This window comes from Orcinus orca, chromosome 15 (genome assembly GCF_937001465.1).
Source record: "Orcinus orca chromosome 15, mOrcOrc1.1, whole genome shotgun sequence".
NCBI lineage: Eukaryota > Metazoa > Chordata > Mammalia > Artiodactyla > Delphinidae > Orcinus > Orcinus orca.
Genome location: NC_064573.1, coordinates 15,642,555 through 15,664,965, shown reverse-complemented (window position 1 = coordinate 15,664,965; position 22,411 = coordinate 15,642,555). Strand labels below are relative to the sequence as shown.

The 22,411-nt window shown below is 42.6% G+C and overlaps 1 protein-coding gene across 12 annotated transcripts in view; it reads left to right on the top strand.

The window, feature by feature from the left end:
* ZNF532 (zinc finger protein 532) overlaps window positions 1–22,411 on the top strand; it is a 109,583-nt gene that overhangs the window by 66,545 nt on the left and 20,627 nt on the right. For all 12 annotated transcript variants that reach the window (XM_049697705.1, XM_049697704.1, XM_049697703.1 and 9 more), the window contains 3 exons: window positions 2,852–3,028; window positions 10,195–10,357; window positions 14,281–14,562. In XM_049697705.1, the coding sequence (XP_049553662.1) occupies window positions 2,852–3,028; window positions 10,195–10,357; window positions 14,281–14,562 (622 nt within the window). The remainder of the gene's footprint in view (window positions 1–2,851; window positions 3,029–10,194; window positions 10,358–14,280; window positions 14,563–22,411) is intronic.

The following is a 22,411-nucleotide window of genomic DNA, read 5'->3' as shown; positions in this document are numbered from 1 at the left end:
CTTTTTTTTTTTTTTTTTTTTTCCCTGCGGTACGCGGGCCTCTCACTGTTGTGGCCTCTCCTGTTGCGGAGCACAGGCTCAGCGGCCGTGGCTCACAGGTCCAGCCGCTCTGCGGCATGTGGGATCTTCCCGGACCGGGGCACGAACCCATGTCCCCTGCATCAGCAGGCGGACTCTCAACTACTGCACCACCAGGGAAGCTCTATTCCTGGTATCTTTTCTAAATTAAAACAAAAGCTCTGCCGGCAAGCTAAAAGTAATTAACTCAACTTGGAAAAGACCATCTCTTGCTTTTCTTTTCTTTTTTTTCCCCCCTCATTCACAGAGTTGCTTAAATTTGGCACTTTGAATTTTTAGTAAAATTTCTGTGTTTAGTATAGACTTTTTTTCTTGCATTTGAGGGGTTACAAGAGCTATAAAAAAAACACTATGTTTGTACATTCTGAAGTTTAGTTCATGTTTACCTCTTTAGGTAATAGAACAGAATGCGACCTGAGTTTTTTTCCTGTTGTTTCAAATAATGGTCCAGTCTGCTACTTGTCTGGGGTTCAGCAGCCCCTTGACCTTGTACATTTTCCCCTCCTTCTTTGGCTTTATAGTTTTTCCAATTAAAAAACTTCTTTATTTCATTTTTAGCCGGAGGAGCCTCTCTGGCGTGGCTCCCAGCCCGACTGTGTCAGGATCCCAGCCTCTTCCTGGTTTGGTGCCTTGTCTGCTCTCTTCCTGATCATACACTGCATCTCCCAGATAGTGAGGGGGCCATTTCTAGCTTCTGGTTGACTTGGTAAAAGTCATTTATTTCTCTGAATTTTTCTGCTTCTTGATCCACTAGATCTGCGTCTAGGGAGGGGAATTATAGGATTGTATACTGTAAAATTTTTTTTTAATGAAGAGACACTTAATTGGTACCCAGAACACACAGGGCTTCAGCTATATTAAATATTTATTAATAGACTGGGTTTTTAGTAGCATTAGGATGCTGTATGAACCCTTCAAATTCTCCTTCTATTTTTCTGTCTTATTTGCATTCCATATTGGCCTCTTTTCTTCCACTTGTAGGCAGATATTTTACAACTTTCTTTCAAGTTCTTTTAAATTTTTCTCCTTTCTTTCCTCACGTTAAGGGGAGGGGGGCTTTCCCTCGGCCTCCATGAAGCTCTTCGGACCAAGCCTTAGCCACCTCCTTTATCAGCTGTAGGTTCTCTAACCTCCTGCTTGTTTTCTTAGAGATTAAATCTTCCTCTCCAGGCGACTTCAGAGAAACAGCCCTTCCTTGGTGTTTTGCCCTTTGAATACACCTTTGTACTCTTGATGGGGAAAATACTTTATGATTCACAATGTAGCAGATTCTTTTGTTTAATAGTTAGTAACCCATCTGTTTTTGTTTTGTGTTATCTTCCTCTTTCATAGGAAAGAGGCTTCTGGGGTTGGGAAGGACTAAAAAATTATCTATTCCAACTCTTCTCATTTAACAAATGAGAAACCAGCCCAGAGAGGATCAGTAACCTGTTCAAGAAAACCCAGGTTCTAGTTAACTCAAAATTGTTGCAGTGTGCTTGGGTGGCTTCATTGCCTAAAACAGTAGGTCAAGTAGATAGGACAGAGGAGCATTCTGTATTTATTCTCCTATATTCAGTGCTTTTAATGTATATGCTGCTGAACATGATGCCGTAAGTCATTTAAAATGCTAAGGCATTAATTATGATTTTTATGAAATGCCCGCAAAGCTTAACATGGCAGGCTTTATAGAGCACGTGTAGTTTAGAGTGTGTCGCTCCTGTACGACTCTGGAAGCTGCTCCTTGAATTTGGAGGGAGGTTCTAAGAACAGAAGTGTCTTAGATGTCAACGCCATCGAGCGCTGCCCCTGGAAGGCAGCCCCAACTGCAGTCTTCCTCCCCCAGGTCAGCCCTCACATTCACACCCAGGGCACGTCTGCCGGGTGTGTGAAAGGTCTGCCCCTGCAGACCCTCGAGGGTCGACAGAGAGACCACTCTCAAATAATTTTCAGGTGTGAACAAAGAAGGAAGACTAGGTGATAGATGGGTGGACTGTTAAGGGGTGCTGGGCGTCCTTGCGTGAGAAAGGTGAGGCTGGGGGGAAGTGTCTCCAAGTTCTAAAGTTTGTTTCTGTAGGACTAGATTTGAGTGAGGAGTGAGCTAATCATCAAATTATTAGAAATTCAAGAAGAGGTTAGATAGAGAGGCAATTTACATAGGGAGGTTGGTTTTTCAGATGGTTTATCTTTCACGTCATTTGTTAAACAAATGTAAGTGTACTTAAATTGAATCTCCAGGAGACAAACACACTAGGTGGTTGACCTTCTCTATAGCCTCCAGGAACGTTCAGTGCCTCCTGTGTGGTCACGACACAGCGGCTGTGGCTTTGGAGCCAGTACTCATTTGTTCCTCTGGGTCCCTCTGTCGATGGCATATAGGATTAGACAGCAAAGCTTTCTTCCTTTGGGTATTGGGGATGGGTGGGAACCTCAGAATCCAGCGTGCGGGGGTCCTCTCAAAGCCAGCAGTCGTAGGGTCTTGCTGTGCTGCTGGCCTTGACGTGGCCCCATGGTCCATTGGTTTTACCACAGCCTGGCGTCTGGATGTTCATTCTTAGAAACTTGAAAGATGCTCAGAAAATAGTCCATTGGAGTTTTAGTTCTCTTCTTCATGGTCTTCCTTCTCAAATATATAAAAATAATTTGATCTGTTACAAACAGAAAAAACCCACACGCTTAAAAAAGCTCCTAAGAACCTTAAAGGGCTATTTGTTCATTTTACCCAGTTTTACACAGTTAAGTTATACATGTTTAGTGGTCTCGTGCTAACGACTGTGTGTTTATTTTCTAACAGATGTGTGCATTGCAATGTTGTGTACTCTGATGTGGCCGCACTGAAGTCTCACATTCAAGGTTCTCACTGTGAAGTCTTCTACAAGTGTCCTATTTGTCCAATGGCGTTTAAGTCTGCCCCAAGTACACATTCTCATGCCTACACGCAGCATCCCGGCATCAAGATAGGAGAGCCAAAGTAAGTCATGCTGCCTTTCGCCTTTTACCCCACTCCTTTATTAGTAATTTAGAAGAGGTGGTAGTTCTGTGGGATATAATTTAAGATATGAAAAGTTATGCCGCTGTGCAGATTTTGATGCTCTGCGAAGTATAGCTCGTAACTCCCTAAACCTCTCAGTCCTGTCCAGGGGGGACTCTTTGCCCTAAAATGTCACTTACCATTCATGCGCTTGTCATCAGTTTCTGCTAAACAAGTGAATGTTTATCATTTTTGTTCTTTTTCTTAAGATGATTTTGTTCTTTTTCTTAAGATGATTTTAATAGGTTCTTGGAAGACTGTAAAAAACTGTCCTCTTTCAATTTTCATAGTTTCTTAAACACTTTTCACAGTAACATTTATAAGATGAAGTCTACTTAAGACACTGGTTCCTGCATTTAACTTCATAGCCGATGTAAATCCTTGATTAGTAAAAAGTAAATTTCATCTTTTGCTTGATTTCGCTCTTAATTTTGTCAGTGTTTGCCTCGTTGAGTTTGTGTTTCAGCAGGCAGTTACGGGCTGCCCGCCTGCAGTGGTGGCCAGCTTCGCAAAGATGAGGCAGTGAGGGCGCTGGGGTCAGAATCCTGCTGCCACCCACCAGCTGAGTGACCTTGGGCCGGCACTGACCCCTGTAAAGTGAGGGTCATGCTTCTGTCCCCGGGTTTGTGTGAGGATAAAGCAGGGTGAGGTCTTTAAAATGCACGGCACGTGGCCCCTCTCTCTGGCACACGGAGAGCCTGTAGCCTCGGCACCTCCCCTGCTTCCTTGGTTCCTGGATGTGCACACAGCCCTGGATCAGATGCCCGGCCTGATGTTCACTTTCTTCCTGTGTTGTTTGCGGCAGTGTGGAATTTGATAATTATGTGAGGCTAGATTTGCTGCCTCAAACCTATTGGTGTGTTTTGTCTAAAACTCTATAATCAAGGAAGCATTGGGGGAAGATATGTGGATATGCCATATTATGTATGTCTGGCTTTCATGTAACATTTAGTTTGGGGGAAATGTCATTGGCTAAACACGATAGAAGTGACTCTGTTTACTAAAAAACTATGAGAAAATGGAATTTTATTCTAATAGGACCTTCACTCTGATCTTTGTAGATCTTCAAAATGAAACACATTACAAATTAGGGGATCCACATACGACTTGGTGTCTTGACTCCGAAGACAGACATTAGTGAAACGTCAGTTAAACAGCCTTCGGTGTTCCTGGTCATCAGCCTTTCGGACAATAGCATAGTCTGCCCTACCCCCTACTCTCTCCCCCCACAACCCCCCGGTGAATATAGTTTTTGACTTGGTTTTTTTATTCAAGTAAATAAAACTTTATTCACTGGAATGTGCATGAAATCTGGAACAGTAGTTGTTACCTGGGAATACAGCATAGCAAACGATTAAAGTAAACTAAAACAATATTCCTCAAATTTGAGTAATGTATAGGAAAAAAATCATTCCAGTATTTTCTTAAAAACTTTTCTCTACCACAGTGGTTTTTTAGCAGGTGCAAGCCCAAAGATAGGCATTAACGATTGAGTTTTAAACTATAAAACTAAAACAAATTTACAAGTAAAACACAACAAAACTCCCAGACCAGTGAGCACAGCTAACAGCATTAATTCAGGGTAATGAGTCAAGACCTCACTGCAGCAGCAGATGCTGCTCCTCGGGCCCTGTGATTGTCACCTGTACTACAGGTGCCACCTTTCCCTATGCACACTCTATAAAGCCTGGCTTCCTGTGCCATGCTGGGAGCTGCTTGGCCTACATTTGACCCAGAAGCTTTCGTTCGACATTAGATCTCTGTTCTGTTAAAGTTATAGCCCCACGTAAATAAGTAGCTCCCACACCAGTAGAACATCAGGCATGAAATCTCCCAGCAGTCTTTGGTTAACTGGTTTTATGCAAATGACTCAAAATCTTTGGTTAAGGTGGTTTTATGCAAATGACTCAAAATTATGCAGATGATTTACATTAATTTTTAAAGATCAATATAAAAATCCCACCTCCCATTTCCTTTAGAGAATATATGGAAGTCTGAAAATACACCCATGAAGAGTCCCAGCACCTCAACTTGAAAAGCACAACATAAGACTTTTATTTCACAGATGTAGTGATTATTATGTGCAGGTACCATTCCAGTGCTTTGTTTTCCAGTGTGTGGTCAGGCATGTTTCCCTGCTGTGTCAAAGGGAACTTTGAACACCCTTTAATCTTTTCTGGGTAATTTAAGATCATTTTGAATGTCCACTACTAGATTTTATGGGGATACAGTCTTGTGACTGTTTTTATATCTTCCTCGACGTCTGATTAACCAGCCGTTTCTTTGGGTGCTTTTCCCTTCCTTCCATTTGCCTCTTCTAAATGTATATAAATAGAGCAACGAGGACTTCAAAGTGAAGAATTGTATGAGACGGAGTTGTTCTTTTTTTTGTTTCATTTTGTTTTTTTTAAGAGTCTGAGTGCCCTCATCCATGACACTCCTGGGTCTCCTATCATGAGTGCTCAGCTGATTGCTATGTGATTGAATATGGGCCCTGAATCCAGATTATTTGCTCTGCCATTTACTGTCAAGTTAATTTTTTATGTCTCAGTTTCTTTTCTTTTCTTTCTTTACTTTTTTTAAAAAAAGATTTATTTATTTGGTTGCACCAGGCAAGCTCCTTAGTTGCGGTTCGCCGTTTCCTTAGTTGTGGCGTGCATGCTCCTCAGTTGTGGCATGTGAACTCTTAGTTGCGGCACATGGGATCTAGTTCCCTGACCAGGGATCCAACCCAGGCCCCCTGCATTGGGAGTGCAGAGTCTTAACCACTGCGCCACCAGGGAAGTCCCAAGAGATGGAGTTCTGGAGCAAGTTCCTAAGAAATAAAACGGTACAAAACTACAGTAGCGGCGTGGTGGAGGACTTTGATTCAGACGAAGCTGAATTTAAAGCACGGCCCTGGGATTTACACAGCATCAAGCAGATTCTCTAATCTCTGAGCCCGTGTCCCAGCTGTGAGGGGGCAGTGGTGCAGATTCACCTGATGGAGGTGTGGGGACGTGTCCTACTCGGACGGTGCCTTGTACCTGGCTGTACTCACTCAGTGGTGATGGAGGCAGTTGGCAGCAATTCTGAGCTTAGAATCCTTTACTCATGTGTTTTTACATTTGTTTCAAGGGTAGCACTCTGTCCTGACTGAGGGTGGGTTTTTGGATTGACTTTTTCCTTTCCACCTCCTCTTTTCCTTCCCCTACCTTCCATCCCCTGCCTCCCCACCCCTGCAGATTTTTTTCAGCCACCTCCTCCCTCCTTTATTCTAGTCCAGTTATCTTGCCATTCACTCAGTCTTGCAGTTGGGTCAAGTCAAACTTTTAGGTTTATCTTTCAAAGTACCTCCCCTGCATCCAGCCACACTGTCCCCAGCATGCTGTGCCCGTGTAGACTCCACCTTTGTGCGCACTGGCCTCCCTGTCTTTTTTCTAATTAATTAATTTATTTATTTATTTTGGGCTACGTTGGGTCTTCATTGCTGCATGTGGGCTTTCTCTGGTTGCGTCGAGCGGGGGCTACTCTTCGTTGCAGTGAGTGGGCTTCTCCTTGCGGTGGCTTCTCTTGTTGCGGAGCATGGGCTCTAGGTGCGCAGGCTCAGCAGTTGTGGCTCGCGGGCTCTAGAGTGCAGGCTCAGTAGTTGTGGCGCACGGGCTTAGTAGCCCCGCAGCATGTGGGATCTTCCCGGACCAGGGCTCGAACCCTTGTCCCCTGCCTCGGCAGGCAGATTCTTAACCACTGCGCCACCAGGGAAGTCCTGGTCTCCTTGTCTTGAACAAAAGCCCTCCCTCCTCTCTGCCTGCCAGTCTCCCTGTGGTTCTTTCCTGCACTGTAGCAATAGTTGGAGAGTCTGCTCTGTGGTCACGGCCTATCACTATGTCTGTGAGGTTCGTGGTACCCTTATTTGGACTTTTCTTTTTTGACATTAGCACCAGATTTTATTTTATTTTATTTTATTTTTTTATTTATTTATTTTTCCAGTACGTGGGCCTCTCACTGTTGTGGCCTCTCCCGTTGCGGAGCACAGGCTCCGGACGCGCAGGCTCAGCGGCTCACGGGCCTAGCCGCTCCGCGGCATGTGGGATCTTCCTGGACCGGGGCACGAACCCGCGTCCCCTGCATCGGCAGGCGGACTCTCAACCACTGCGCCACCAGGGAAGCCCCCAGTTTTTAATTTTTTAATCGTTTCTATCTTACAGAAAAGTTGAAAGAGCACGGTGGAGAACTCGTGCGTCCCCTTCACCCATATCCCGCAGTTGTTAGCATTTCTGACATTTGTTTCATCCTTTCATTTTCTTCTTTCTGTATCTCTCCCTGTCTCCTATTTAGGAATAATGGGGCATCATGACATAAATATTTGAGTGTGTTCTGCCTCTCCTCCCCAAAAGGACACTCATGTATATTATTACTACCATCTAGCCTCCCAACCAGAAACCAGCGTGGATTACATTACCAACCAGTTCATAGATCCCATGAAAATTTCTCCAGTTGTTGAGACATTGTCTTTTTTTTCCCTTTCTTTCTGGTACAAAATCTAGTCCAGGAGCACATTTTGCATTTAATTGTCCTGTCCCATCAGCGTGCTTCCATCTGGAGCAGTTGCTCAGTCTTTCCCCCTCTCATCCAGCAGAGGATACCGGTCTTGTGTTCTGAGGATGACCCTCCTTCCCGGCCCGGCCCCGCTTTCTCATAGTTGGACTCAGGATACATACTCAGGCAGGAATCTCCTCATCAAATCCCATCGAGGATGCTCACCGCCTACCTGTCCTTCTAGGGATGTTACCCTCCATCATCTAGTCCAGTTGGCAGCAGCCAGATTTCTGCACTGAGGTCACCATTTCCCCTTGGTTTTTTTTTTTTTTTTTTTTTTTAAGGATAGCTAATTTTTTTTTTTTTTAATTTTTTTATTTGGCTGCATCGGGTCTTAGTTGTGGCATGTGGGATCTTCCTTGTGGTATGTGGGATCTTTTGTTGTGGCACGCGGGCTCTTTGTTGCAGCGCGAGGGCTTAGCTGCTCCGCGGCATGTGTGATCTTAGTTCCCGGACCAGGGATCGAACCTGCATCCCCTGCATTGGAAGGAGGATTCTTAACCACTGGACCACCAGGGAAGTCCCTCCCCCTGGTTATTTGTTAGTGGTTTGTAGGGTGTATTCCAGTATTACACCAAAAACCTGTTCCTCAGAAAAATGCTGAAGTAAATAGATTACGTCCTGTCTTATACTTTTTTTCAGTTCAGTAGAAGGCAACAAAGCAAAACAAACAAAACCTGAAAGGAATGTAGCATGAATAAAACAAGCCGTGCCATTTTTCATGAAAGAGTTATTGCTGAAAGTGTAAGAATAGAGTCCTGAGAAAATACTTAGCCTAGCTAGTAAGTCTTAGTACTTTTCTTGAGGCTATTCTGCTAATTACAGAAAAATCAGGAAATATAAGCAAGCAAAACAATAAAAAATTACCATCCAGCAGAGATTATGATAGTTATATACCATATGTTTCTTTTCTATACCCTTTAAACAAATGTGGTCGTATCCCGCATACTGTCCTGTTACCTGTTTTTTAATTTGCATGAAGATCATTCCATGTCATTGGTATATGTCTGCATCATAATTAAAAAAAATCATACATTATTGTTCTTATTTAACTACTTATATTACTAGATGTTTGGGTTATTTCCAGCTCTAAGCTATTTCAGACAGTGAGGAGATGCACATCTTCGTCGCATCTGGTAGACTTAAGGGTGACACATCATTAATGTACCACCTTTGGGCTGAATGATGAAATCCTGTAAACCTTGTCTGATCTTAAAAAAAAAAACCTTTCTCCCATCAAGGGTGCTTGTGCTCTGTGCCAGGGTAACTGACATGTCAGGACCTTCTAAAAACATGTCACTCACGCCAATTAAATTTATAAATTTCATGTGGAAAAAGAGAAAACAAGTTAAATCTATAATTTTGGGGTATAGAAATAGAGCGTGAAGTCCGAAGGTACGTGAGAAGTGCTCTCTTAAGAAGACCCTACGAGGAGACGAGTGGTTTCAAGAAGAAAGCCATTCCTTTTTTTTAACTTTTCTGTAGAAATAGCAAACAACCTCAGCTTTTTCCTTCTCACGTGGCTCACACCTTTGGTCAGTGTTTCTCTGCCATTTTCCTAAGCTGCTCTTTGGGATTCTTTGTTCTGGTGATCTTGGTTGTTCAGAGGAAACACAGGTGTCCCTAGGGCCTCCCTTAAGGCCCAGGACGACCCTGTTGGGAAAGGGTGACCTCCTGTGGGCAGACGTGCTCACCAGTGACCCAGCAAATCCCTGGGGGCAAAGGTTGGCAGCGGGGAGGACTCTCTCCTGACGGCCAGAGGAAAGTGTGGATGGATAAAGGAATTATGTCCAAAAGGTTCAGAGCTGCTGAGTTAACTTCAGGAGGCTGCTTGGTAGTAACATATTAGGTAGGGAAATGGTTTGTAGTGGATAGTGAGTATTTTAAATCATTTAGAGCACAGTAGACACTCAGGTGTTGAAGCAGCATTTGATTTGTGGATTTTATTGTATGCGTCTTTATTTTCATGCATAATTGCTTCCTGGTGCAGGGCTTTCGTTGTTAAGAACAGGTACAGAAATAGTGATGTGCAAGTGTAAAATTACTACTAACTCTGAAAGAAAACCTGGAACAAGTAACAGTGTGTTCAGGCATCCAAGACGTGTGGGCCTGCTTAGTTCATCAGTCAAATTCTCTCAAGTTAGGGTACCACCATCAGGCTGTGTTCCTTGTCTGATCTTTAAAAATATTTTTTAAAAAAAAATCAAGGATGCTTTTGCTCTGTGTTAAAGTAGCTTACGAGTAAAGACCTTGTAAAACCATGTCAGTTGTAGATCTGTGGGTAGTAGAATGATTTCTAAGCAAATGTGATCCAGTGCCTCTATACCCAAAATGTTAAGTTGAGCTGCACTCCAGTGATGCCAGCTGCCTTCGAAAGTTTGTTTCAAAGCTAAACTGCTCTATTCTTTTTATTGTGTTTGTTTGTTCTTGCTGCTTCTGCCTCCTGAATTCTTGGATGTGAAGTAGTGGTTCCTTTGGCCTGAGAGATGAGGGCTGACTGACATTTCCCTGCACCTCTTCTGTTTTAGAATAATATATAAGTGTTCCATGTGTGACACTGTATTTACCCTGCAAACCCTGCTGTATCGCCACTTTGACCAACACATCGAAAACCAGAAGGTGTCTGTTTTCAAGTGTCCAGACTGTTCTCTCTTATACGCACAGAAGCAACTCATGATGGACCATATCAAGGTGTGTGCGCATCTCTTACGTCCTTTAAATGAACCGCAGATCCATTCATTGGTCATAAATCAAGGCTGAGCTGCAGATTACGGGAAAGCATGTGCTCTGTCGAAGGAAGGGATGGACGCTGGCCGTTGGTAATGAGCCGTTTACAACATGCTGTCATCACGAGTTCACTTAACTGAGGGATGCTTTTTATTCCCGAGCCCTGGTCTGCATACCATGAAAAATCAAAGCAAAGTAACAAATCATGCCCTGACTTTAAAAGGATAATCAAGCTTTAGGTTTTTTTTTTTCCCCCATATGTGAAAATGAAGGCTGTGAAGTTTACTTTTTTGAGAACTTGGTGTTATGTAGGATTTAGAAATAGACAGGGACTCTGATGAATTATGTTAATTTGTATAAATACTGGTGTGTTTAGAAAAATGAAGGTTTTCCCTTGAAATTACTTAAGCAGTTAAGTTTGCATTATAATTGATGCCCTGGATCTTGTAGTCTTTTTTTTTTTTAATCAAGTTTGCATGTAAACTGACAGTGAAATGTCCAGGATACAGCACAGTATCTGGCACCTGCTGGGTGTTCAGTTAATGAAATGAATAAATGTCCAGTTTGGACGACCCACTCTCCAGTCCCCAAAAGGGGCACCTAAATCTCTTTATAGCCTTTTAAGCTCACTAAGGACAGAGCTTAGTCCTAGCCTCTTAACTGTCCACTGTGAGAGGTTAAGCAGTTTGATTCCTGTGTCATTAGGAGATAATATCCATTGGCTCTCAGAGATTAAAGTGACTTCCTTTTTAAAAAGAGAAACAACAGACCCAGTATTACGTAAACTCAATCTCTCTTTCTCTTAGTTTTTCTGTTTTTAAATGTATTATACAGAAAAGGTCAGTTTAAAGAGCAAACCAAGTCTCTAAATTATTCTAACCTCATGTTAGTTAAATGAATGGACTCTTAGTTCTTGAAAGTTCCCGTGTTGAGTGTATATGAGCATAACTGCCTAAAACCTCTCAGAGAGGCCACTCACTAGAAGCCACTCACTAGAAGCCACTCACTAGAAGCCAGGTGAAGGTGGTGACGGCGTGGCATTACTAGGACGAAGAAAATGCATGGGAGAAGTGTTTCCTCATTCTCACTTTAAGTACAATAAAATCCTCTGAAGATGTTTTAAAGATTCTTACTAAAATTACAAAATTATCTTGACAATAAATATTTAATGAATGATCAGGAGAAACTACATACTGCTAATAAAAACACAGGGACATAGGAATCAGACCCAGATATTTTACATGTACGATATGCGGGTTGGGTGGGGTGCGAGGAAAAGAAGAAAAGTTGCTTCTTAAGAGGCTTTTAAAGTATTTGTTTTCTGGAGCTCATGTTACATCTGGAAGTGGGGTCATCCGACTTGTGGTCAGGGTCTTCCTTGTGTTAATACTGAATTTGGAGGAATACAAGGTTCCAAGAAATAGAGACTGAAGAAAACTGGTAAACCCTGTGGCCACAAGGAGGAGAGAACTGTGTTTATTCATCTGAACCTTCACGAGACTCCATGGTACAAAAACAGTGGGAATGCTCACTTTTGTTCTTATTTCAAGTATGTTCTGTATGTTCGAAAATATTATCCTGCCCTTACGTGTTTGGGGCTGGGTAAGGATAAAGCTAGTTTTAGGGGCACCCTGTTTTTGTTTTTTACATGTATGTATATATCTAGCTTGTGAATTTATTTACATTGTCTAATACTAGCGCTGTTCAGTTTTTCATGAGGAAGAAATTAAGAGAAAGGAGCCCAGGAACCCTTTTTCTCTACATACATATTTATTTAGAGGTAGATTTTTATTTGCCCAATTTAATCAACTTTGTATAATTTCTATGTTCCACCACAGTGTGGACTTATTCACTGTGTGGGACCCCTGTGCTCCATGTTGGCATCTCCATTTAAAGTAAACCTTCAAGTTATAGTCATTCAGGTTTTTTTTGTTTGTTTTTTTTGTGTGTGGTACGCGGGCCTCTCACTGTTGTGGCCTCTCCCGTTGTGGAGCACAGGCTCCGGACGCGCAGGCTCAGTGGCCATGGCTCACGGGCCCAGCCGCTCCGTGGCACGTGGGATCTTCCCGGACCAGGGCGCGAACCCGTGTCCCCTGCATCGGCAGGCGGACTCTCAACCACTGCGCCACCAGGGAAGCCCCATTCAGGTTTTTTATTGTTGCAGGAGCTAAGGAAGCATTAATTCCAGAAGAATTAAGTTGTATTTCTTTTATTTAAAAAAGACATTCATCCTTAAAAAATAATTTTATTTTTACTTAAAATATAAAAACAAAATGAGTAAATCAGAAATTCTCATTTTTGCACACATTCCATTGCTCTGTGGTCACAGCAGCACTTTTTGCTGCCTTTCTGGAGTTTCTATAGCATAAGGCTATCTTAGAATACTTTGATACTTTACCCTCTCTTCAACTTTTTAGTTAGTAAAAGTGCATTGCCTAGAACCTTATGAAAAGTATATCAGAAGATTTGGGGTTTGTTTTCTTTGGGTTTTAAGTGGTTAAAAATGTAAAAATTTGGCTTCTGTTTTGAAAAGGACCATTTAAACACAGAGGCCTCTGCACTGCATGGTGGAAAAGAAGCAAATGCACAGTTTTTGGTGTCAAGAGATAACATCTCTCCCCAGATTTTCTCTTTGCAAAGGCACATTAGACATTCAGCCCAGGCCCTTTTCACAGCCCAGTTTAACGATTGTCTGGGGAGACCTATAACCTCTGCTCATGAGGAAATTATAGAAGCCCCATTTTTCCCGCTGGGGTGAGACAGTATTGAAGAAGGTTGGTTAATTCTTGGTACAATTTAGAGAAGAGCCTGCCTTGAGAAAGTATGCTGGTGAGTTCGCCAGAGGAACAGCTTCTTACCTGAACACTCAGGGTAGGGAGCTGAGGTGTGCCAGTGTGAGTCTCTGTGGCCCAGGGCACTAGCCGTGCTAACACGAGTTAGGACGTGTCCTGTTGTCTTTCTGAAGATTCAAGAACTCAGAGGATACTGGTATGAGACAGCCCCATCCAAAGATAAATTGTAAATTGAGGCACACACATATTTGCTTGCTTTCTCTTTTTTGGACTCCAGGCTTCCAGAACACAAACAAAACAAAAACCAAAGTGAGGGCTTCGGGATCAAATTGCACTAATTTTACGCCAGTGGAATTTGAAATCCTGTGAGTTTACGTTGAGGCTATGGAGGCTACTATGTTAATGATAATAAACAGGCAATTTAGAAAGGCTTTTTGAGCAGCTAGTGTGTATAGTTCACATGTCTGGGTGCTATCAGTAAGAAGGGATGGATTGGGATAGGGGTAGAGAGAGTAAAATTACCAAAAATCCCCCCAGCAAAAACCCAAACTGTAAGAAGTATTTCAAGAATGTGAAAGACATTCGAGGGAGGGAGAAAGGTTTGCTATTAACACACTGGTCTCAGGTGTTTGTTAAAGTTGGTTAGCTAAGGGTTTTGAACCCCTACCAGTATATTAGCCTATTTAAACATTTTTGGGTAGATGTGAAAGTAAAATGTTCTTCACCAGAAGTGGTCTGTGGTAGAGAGGACTCACTCTAGTACATTGGGGGATGACAGAGTGCCAGGAATGATTTGGACTCAATACAGAAGTCTTTCTTTTCAAATTTTAAAATGGCACAAGCAAATAAGCTTTTAAAAATTACTTGGAACAAGAAACGCATAACTTAGAGCAACTGTAAAAGTTAATACTCCTTTATTTCTTTTTATGTGTATATCTTGCTTAGGTTTTCATCTTGCTATATTAAGAAATATTTCTGAGTGAAAATAAAATCATACTGAAATGTCTATAATGTAGTAAGATAGTCCACATGTGCTTTCTTTTAGTGGTGTGACTTGTGAAAGATATTTCTTTTTTTTTTTTTTTTATAACATAGTCTATGCATGGAACATTGAAAAGTATTGAAGGGCCTCCAAACTTGGGTATAAGCTTGCCTTTGAGCATTAAGCCCACAACTCAAAATTCAGCAAATCAAAACAAAGAGGACACCAGATCCGTGAACGGGAAAGAGAAATTGGAAAAGAAATCCCCATCACCCGTGAAAAAATCTTTGGAACCCAAGAAAGTGGCCAGCCCTGGGTGGACGTGTTGGGAGTGTGACCGGTTATTCACGCAAAGAGATGTTTACATTTCCCACGTGAGGAAGGAGCATGGGAAGGTAAGTGACGAGTGAAATCCTCCCTGTCAGTGTAAGGAGGACACTCCAAGACGTGGGTGCTTGCTTGGCTCTGCCGGTAATTAGTAGGATGACCTCTAAAATCACTCATTATCTCTGAGCCTCAGTTTCTTAGTCCATAAAATGGACTCTCTGGGATTTCCCTGGTGTTCCAGTGGTTAAGACTTCGCACTTCCATTGCAGGGGGCACGGGTTCGATCCCTGATGGGGGAGCTAAGATCCCACATGCCGCGTGCCGTGGCCGAAAGAATTTTTAAAAAAAGACTCTCCAAGTCCTTATAATCTTGTGTGATTTTGCTGATAACGCCTTCACTTGTGCTCCCCGGGGCCAGCAGGGAGTTATCCACCACAGCCGTGTTTATAGCTGAGGAAACAGAGAACCATGATAAACCAAGGTTAAAAACATTTGAATTTGCCTGTTGGCTCTATGACAAACAAAGGAGAAAGGAGGAGAGAAAGAAAGTGGGTGTTTTGAAAACTGTAACATTTGTCTGACTTCTGTGATTCTCTCCTGAGTTTGGTGATAGAAGGACCTCAGCCATAAACCATCCAGGAGAAGCTCCGTAACTCAAAATCTCTGAAAAATCTGAGTGTGCATACTTTTTCTTTTTAAAATAATAAGTATACATCTCTAACTATTACGGATTTTTTTTAATGCCCGTTATTAGACTTAATAAAACTAGCAAGATTATTTTTTAATATTACTCTCATTGTCTCAAAGTTGGTTTGTTCCAGTTAGGATCCAAAGAGTCTGCTTTGCATTTGGTTGTTGTATAACTTAAATCTCTTATTCTCTAGCATTCCTTCTTCCATTTTGTTTTATTTTTTAATGTGCTGTATATGTTGGAAAAATTGGGTTATCTGTCCTGTAGTTGTCCCTCACATTTCTGGACTTAGGTAATTGCTTCCTTTTGACATTGTTTGTTTCTCTTTATCCCATAATTCCTAGAAATTGGATTAGATTCAGGTTGAATTTTTTAGATGGGAATATGTCATCGTTGCTGTATTTTTGTTTCACATCCTGAAGCACCTAATACCAGCTTGTCCTGCTTTTGGTTCAGATGACACTGTACTTTTAAAGAAACCATCTTATTGCTTTAATTTAAGCCAATAAAACCAAATAGTTATTCTTGGGGAACCTGTGTAAAAAGTGCATAAGAATTGGTTTGTGATTAGTATATACTAGATCCTTGAAAAGTCTGTTTCTGTAGCATTTACGAATTAATTAAAAGCATTACTTTTGTATTCTCATTTATGCTGTTTATTTGAGGTACTCATGAAGCTGGCATGTTTGGCCTTCCTGCCATCCAAACAATGTAAACTTGCCTTTGAGCGTTGATCACAATGATCACAGATGGCAAAAAGATGGTTTTTTATTATATTTTGTCTAGCTACACTTAATTCAGTATCTCCTCATGTAGGAATTAGTTACTTAGAGAATATAAATGGCTTTAGCAGCAAGCACATCGCTCATTTAACTGTCTCAACCTTAGGCTCCCCTCATGGGCTGTAGCATCTTAGAATATTCGTGCTAAATATTTGGTAGTTCTTTTGCAGCAATACTTGATAAACCTAGTATATAAATACATGACCTGTAGTTCTTTCAGAGCCCAGTGTGATGATTCTAGGAAAAGTCGTCTTTTCTTGGCATCCAAACTGGATTTAACAAATGTTGAAACGAGAGCAGACGGTAATAATTATCTGGTAGTCCGAACCGTTCATTTCTTATACATTTGAGATTTCTGTAACCAACTTGGAACCTTTCAGAATTATTTTCTTTCCTTTTTTTTTTTAATATCTTTATCTTGCACGTCTGACAATTTTTGGGTCTAGAATATAACATGAAGAGACAGCTCGTTGAAAGAGTTTGGGATGAAATGGCACACCTTCCTGCGGGACCACAGCCGGCCGTGTGCGCATGCGCGCCGCGCACGCGGTGTGAGCCCTGACGTTCGGGGCACCGCTCGTCACCGAGGAAATGTTTACCTTAGCAGGAGTTTAGGATTAGCTTTGAAGAAGTTGAGACTCTCTGCCTTTTGGAGTGAGGCACATCAGGTTAGATTACAGCTTCAATTCTGTTCACTTGGGCCTCCTGAAAGAACCAAAGGGAGGTGGGGAGGGAAGGAAAGACACGTCTTTATAAGCTGTTTTGAAATGAAAAGAGTGTTGAACTTGAGTCAGAAACCAAAGTGCGAGTTCTCCGCACTGAGTCAGACTGGACCCTCTGCTTCCACACCCCACCTACAGACGTCCTTGTGTCTGTTCCCACTCTTTCCTTCTTCCCTCCTGTCCCCAAACCTCAGATCTCCTGCCCCCTTCTTTTCTCTCTCCTGCCTTCGGACAGCCAGCAGGCACCCTGCCTTCCACACATTTCCACCCCCTGTGCTCCTCAGCTGACCACTGCGGGCTCCGTCACCAGACCCGCCTCACTCGTGACCTCCTTGTCGAGGCAGGTGGTCATTTCTCCGTCTTTACGTCCCTGACCCACTGCAGTATTTCACCCGACTGACAGTTCTTCCTAAAAGCATTTTCTACTCTTAAGTGTGGAACAGTACACTCTCTCCTGCGTTTTCTCTTGGTAATTCTCTCTCTGGGAAGTTTCAGGTATTCTCACAGCTTCACTTCTCATATATATCAATATATGTGCAGATAACTTCCAAATCTCTGTTTATAGCTTTGGTTTCTTGCCTGTATTCCAGTCCCTGAAATCCAGCCACTTATCAAGTGTTTCAGCTTCTTGTATCATTTACAGAAGCTTTAAGCCTGTTCAACAAGGAACTTAAACTATTCTCAAATATAAAATCAGAAAGATGAGCTTGTCAGTATTATTAATCCAGTGATCTCATCCAAGCTGTGAGCCTTCTCCCAGATAAATGTACAAATACACAGAACTTCATATACAATTTTAGGGGCTCACGTACCTCCTGAGATACTTTCTTGGTTGCTCTAGGGGCGTCCTGGGGACCTCAGATTAGGATCCCCTCAATGAGATAGTGTCTGAGGTCATTCTCACAGATCAAATAAATCTAGAATTTAAGGCACCTGATAGTAAATAAAAAAGTGAAAGTTGTCTGTACTTGTTCATATCTTGAGAATTACTCAGTGATCTATGATAACTGTAGCCATTTTCTCATTTGCTGCCAGGTACCCCTACCCATCAAGGGACCATTATTAACTTTTAAATAGAAAGATCCTAAAGCAGATTTGCATTTACTGAATTCTGGGACTCAGATGCCATCAAAATGGACCTTATGAGACTTGCTGAGGTTCTCTCGGGGTATAGATGTGGTCCAGTTCTGTGTCTAGAAATTGGGAGGAGCCTGGGCTTTCAGAGCCTGACAGACTTGGGTTTGAATTCTTTCTCTGGCCTTACGGAGCCCAACCATTTCAGAGAACAGGTTGTCGAGTAGCTTGGTTCTGAGCACCAGGAAAAAGAATGTGGTGAATCCTAACTGCAGGTAGTTCCAGGTAAGTTTTATTTTCTTCCGTTTACCAGGGTACTTGGTGGTAGGTAGAGTAACACCAGAGGTGGAGAGTAAGTGGGTTTTGCACAGCCTTTGACAGGGTCACTCAGTGCTGCTTTGTGTAGGATCGCACAGACGGGCCTGATGAGACGTTGAGTTTATAGCTGGCTCTCGACTCATTGCTCTGTTGGAGAGAAAGCTTCCATTCTGGATCAGATTTTACCCAGTATTTCTATCAGTGACTTTTGACTGTAGGGAAAGAAACTGGGGGGGATTTCACAAGGTAAATCTTAACAAGTAAACACAGACGTTTCATTTAGGTTTAAAAAAATCAAGCACACTGATATCATGTGGAGAAGGTAGGGTTTAGTCATCTTACGTGAAAAAACATTGCACCTTTGTTTGCCCATCTTAAGACCACCATCCTTTGTGGCTGCAGAGATAGCATTCCCATCGGGGAGGCGAATGCCCTTTGATTTGGTGCTGTAATCTAGCTAGTGGCTCTCCAAACTTGACTGTGCAGCTGAATCCCCTGGGGGAGGGCTGGTTAAAATCTTTATTTCTGGGTTCCATCCCCCCCACAGTTTCTGATGCAGTAGGTCTGAGATGGAGCCTGATAATTTGCATCTCGTATAGGTCTCCACTCTGAGAACCGTTGGTGTACCCTAGGTAGCAGTAAAAGCCCCTAGAGCCCATCGATTTGTACGAGAAATGCTTATTTCTTGCCCATGCAGAGTTTGTTACTACAGGTGTGAGCAGTTCTCTGGGGCAGCTCTCCTTCCAGTGACTCAGTGATCAAGACCATTTCTTTCACCCCCATCATCTCAACATTTCCTGCAGTAGGGAAAAAAGACTAGAGAATCACACGCCCTTATATTTCTGGCTGTGACATGCAACACATACCATTGGCCAGTACAGGTCATGTGAGCAGACCCACTGGCAGTGTAGTCTTCACTGTGCCCCGGCTGGGGGGCCGGGGAGGGGGAAACGACAGGCAACGTTTACCATGCCCAGTGCGGTGGCTACGGCATTGGAAGTGGTGTGCCCGGGTTTTCATGGCACTGACTGAAGGTGGGTATTGACACTAGCACCTAGGAGGGTAACCGGAAGGGTGAGGGTCTGGAAACAATGTAAGGAGGAAGAGAAGTTGGAGTCTGAGGGAGCTTTTATAGCTGTCTTTAGATACCTGTATCCTCCATAGAAGGACCAGTGCATGATTAATTACGGGGCAGCTGGAGCCTTGTGGGTGAAATACCTACCTACTTGTCATGGGCAGGTAGATTCAGGCAGCAGCCAAGTGACCACCTGTAAAGGGATGGAATAGAAAGGATGCCTTTCAGACTCACACCGGGATTAAATGAAAGCATCTGTAGTAATACATGCAGTGGTGGCCTAGCTACCAGGAAGTAGGCATCTGTATGCGATCATAGTCTAAAAGTCATTCCATCCATCTGCAAAAAGCATTTCTTCTTACAGTTGATCTGATTTGTAAATTGCAGCAGAACTTGCAGAACAAAGTCATTGTGACCCCCAGTGGAACTGAGTCCAACAGAGTGACCGCGCATTAGAATCACCTGGAACACTAAAATCCCAGCACCCATGTGCTCCCCAGGCCAATTTCCTGGGCGATGCTGGGGATGGGACCTGGCATTGGCATGTTAGGCCAGGTGATTCTGGTGTGTAGACAGGGTCAAGAGCACTGGTATCACCAGGGACCTGCTGTGGCCCTCGCTCATCTGACTGGAGCACACACCTTTGCTGGTTTGTGGTGCAGGGGAGGCTGGTCCCAAGTGCATTTGTTTATGAGACTCCACCTAATGCTCACTGTTGCGGGTGAATGCAGGTGACACAACTCATGGAAAGTTCAACGTTAGTGAGTAGATGCGCAGCTGGGCCTAGAGTCTCACTCTTCAGTGCCTAATTGGAAACTATTCCAGGATGTCTTCATGTTTCTGTTTCTAATCGGTTTGTAAACCCTTTTAAAAAAAGTCCACAGATCTCATTGCCTCCTTTTTTGGTACTGGTTGCGCGTGACCTGGAATACTTGATATTATTTCGTCTCTTCTGTTGTGAAATACACTTTCAGCATACTCAGAGGTGTAGGTGAAAAGGGGGCAATGGCAGAAACGGAAAATGGGAGAATGAAACGATGAGAGTGTCTGGGAGTTTAGCAGAGCTATTGGTGTGAGCGTGCTGTCATTTGCCTTTTTAAATGATGCTGAGTTTCCTGTGTGTGTGTACGTTTGTGAGTGTGTTTATGTATGTATTTTTTTTAAGCACCCATCCGACCTGGATCCTAGCCATGCTTATGAAATATATGATAGGGCATACTTTTCCCTTAATCTTTCTGAAACACTTTTAGAGAAAATTATGTAATAAAATGTTACATCTCCTTTTTGTTGCTGTTTTCCTGCTTTACTGTGGTGGTGATTATTAGTTAAGAGTATGAAAATATTGTTTGCAGTTAACTGTTTGCAGTTAATTGCCAGATGTTTTCACTTTCTTTTAGCCTTAGTTAGAGTTCATCCTGTTGTCATTATGCCTGCGTTACTTAGCAATATGAAAAGGCCTTTAATTAATATGACTGTAAGAAGAGGAATAGGGTTTTATCCTGAAACTCAGTCTTTTAGCTGTGGTGGTGTTAACTCTGCCAAAATTATACCACCCTGGCAGGAGGTGAAAAACATCAGTTTCTCATATCTTTTTGGCTTAGAACTTATTTGTGATTGCTCAAGGTCTCAGGAGAAGTGTGTTTAGGTCACTTGTGTATTCTGCACTATTCCTGGTCAGTTGTTGGTGAAGGATGGTTTCCCACCTGATTGTATGTTTGGCATCAGATTTGAACCCAAGGGTTGAAAGTCACATAAGTTAGAGTTTGTATATTAATGCTTTGTGCAAGAAATGTACATCATTGCTGGTTTCAGGAGACTTATTTTTAATTTTGGCCACTGAAATTGATATTTTGTTAATATATTTATTCTTTTATTATAATTCAATTATAATATGTAAAATTTTAGAATATATTTTAATTATATATTTTACTATATAATTAAATTATACATTTATTATAATTTTAGTATATTTTTTCTATTACATGGTTTATTAGTATAGTTTATATGGTTTTATAAAAGTCTTCTATGTGATTCAAAAACTTTAAAGGTAAAAATGTCAACGTTTTTAGTTGAAAGCATATTAAGACACACCTATTGATGATGTCGGTGAGTTGTGCTGATTTGGAAGGTGGGGTGATGAGATGACAGGGTTTGAGGACTTCCTGCCTGTGTGGCGTGCACCATTTTGATAAGTAGTGCGCTTGTCCTTGAAGCAGGCTCTAAGGTGGACGTTGTTACGAATGCCGTTTTACAGGCGAGGAATGGAACCTTAGGGAAGGTTGATTTATTGCCCCAGGCTCTACAGCTTGTAAGCAGCAGAGGGAGGATTCCGATCCAGACTCCCCAGTGTAATGCTAGCAGCTACTGTTTGCAGAGCAGGAAAGCCTGATATTTCAAAAAGAGCTTACTTTTCGTCTCATTGGATCTTTCAATACCGATGTGGAACAGTTAGCAAATATGTGACTTTCCATCCATCGTCACTTTAATTTAGGCGTTCGGTCTTGGTTAAAGTTGTTTATGTCATCCTTAAACGAGCATGTGTCTATGGTTTAGGGAGAAGGTTGAACGTAACAGTCTCAGATTCCTTAGCTGGGACCCACGGCTTTCCTGGAGTGGTTGCAGTGATGGGAGGTGTCGTTAATTCATTGTGCGGGTCTTCCTGCGGGGTCTCGGGATGCTTGGGGTGGCTCCCCTTTCTTAGAGACTGCCTGGGTTGTGTTTGTGGCTGAGTGGATTGTAGCGGGAGTGGGCTTCCTGGGAGATAGAGGATCTTCCTTCAGAAAGAGAGCTCAGAAACCTGCAGAAATGCGTGAAGGAGTCCGCTGCCTGACTCTAGGCGTTACCTACAGTAGAGGCTCTCAGGGAGAGCAGAATCAGGATGAGAGTTTGTCTGATGGTCTGGGTCTGGGGGGTTGGGACGTGGAGAGGCGGGTGGGACCTGGGTGGGGTCCACCGTGGGTAACTGTGACAGCGTCACACTTGGTCACACTCCTCCCCTCGATGTGTCCCTTGAAGTTCTGCTCCGAAGGAATTAGTTAGTTGACTCTGCATGATGAGCTGTTGAGGATGTTCACTGTTCACTTCTTACTGATGCCTAACAGGGAGATGGCACTGGAGAATCACTTCAATTTAGGAGTTAATATATCTTTTAAAATATGTAGAAAGCAGCAAGTTTTTATCTTGGGCATTACCTTCCATTTAAAAAGTTTAGGGAATTTCCTGGTGGTCCAGTGGTTAGGACTCTGTGCTGAGGGC